This window comes from Ursus maritimus, unplaced genomic scaffold (assembly GCF_017311325.1).
Source record: "Ursus maritimus isolate PB19 unplaced genomic scaffold, ASM1731132v1 scaffold_23, whole genome shotgun sequence".
In the NCBI taxonomy this organism is placed as follows: Eukaryota; Metazoa; Chordata; class Mammalia; order Carnivora; family Ursidae; genus Ursus; species Ursus maritimus.
This window is the reverse complement of record NW_024424786.1, coordinates 46,651,731-46,651,972: the sequence shown is the minus strand read 5'-3', so window position 1 is coordinate 46,651,972 and position 242 is coordinate 46,651,731. Positions and strand designations below refer to the sequence as shown.

The following is a 242-nucleotide window of genomic DNA, read 5'->3' as shown; positions in this document are numbered from 1 at the left end:
TCACCACCACCACAGGCACCCCGACATCCACCATCAGCACCACCACGGGCACCCCAACACCAACCGCCACCATCAGCACTACCACAGGCACCGAGACCCCAACCCCCACCATCACCACCACTCCAAGCACCACCACAACTACCACCACCACGGGCACCCCGACCCCAACACCCACCATCACCACCACCACAGGCACTCCAACCCCAACACCCACCATCACTACCAGTCCAACCACCACCACT

At 62.8% G+C, this 242-nt stretch overlaps 1 protein-coding gene across 1 annotated transcript in view; it reads left to right on the top strand.

The window, feature by feature from the left end:
- MUC2 (mucin 2, oligomeric mucus/gel-forming) overlaps window positions 1-242 on the top strand; it is a 30,354-nt gene that overhangs the window by 18,450 nt on the left and 11,662 nt on the right. Inside the window, 1 exon segment of the mRNA XM_040638798.1 lies at window positions 16-241. Within this exon segment, the coding sequence (XP_040494732.1) occupies window positions 16-241 (226 nt within the window).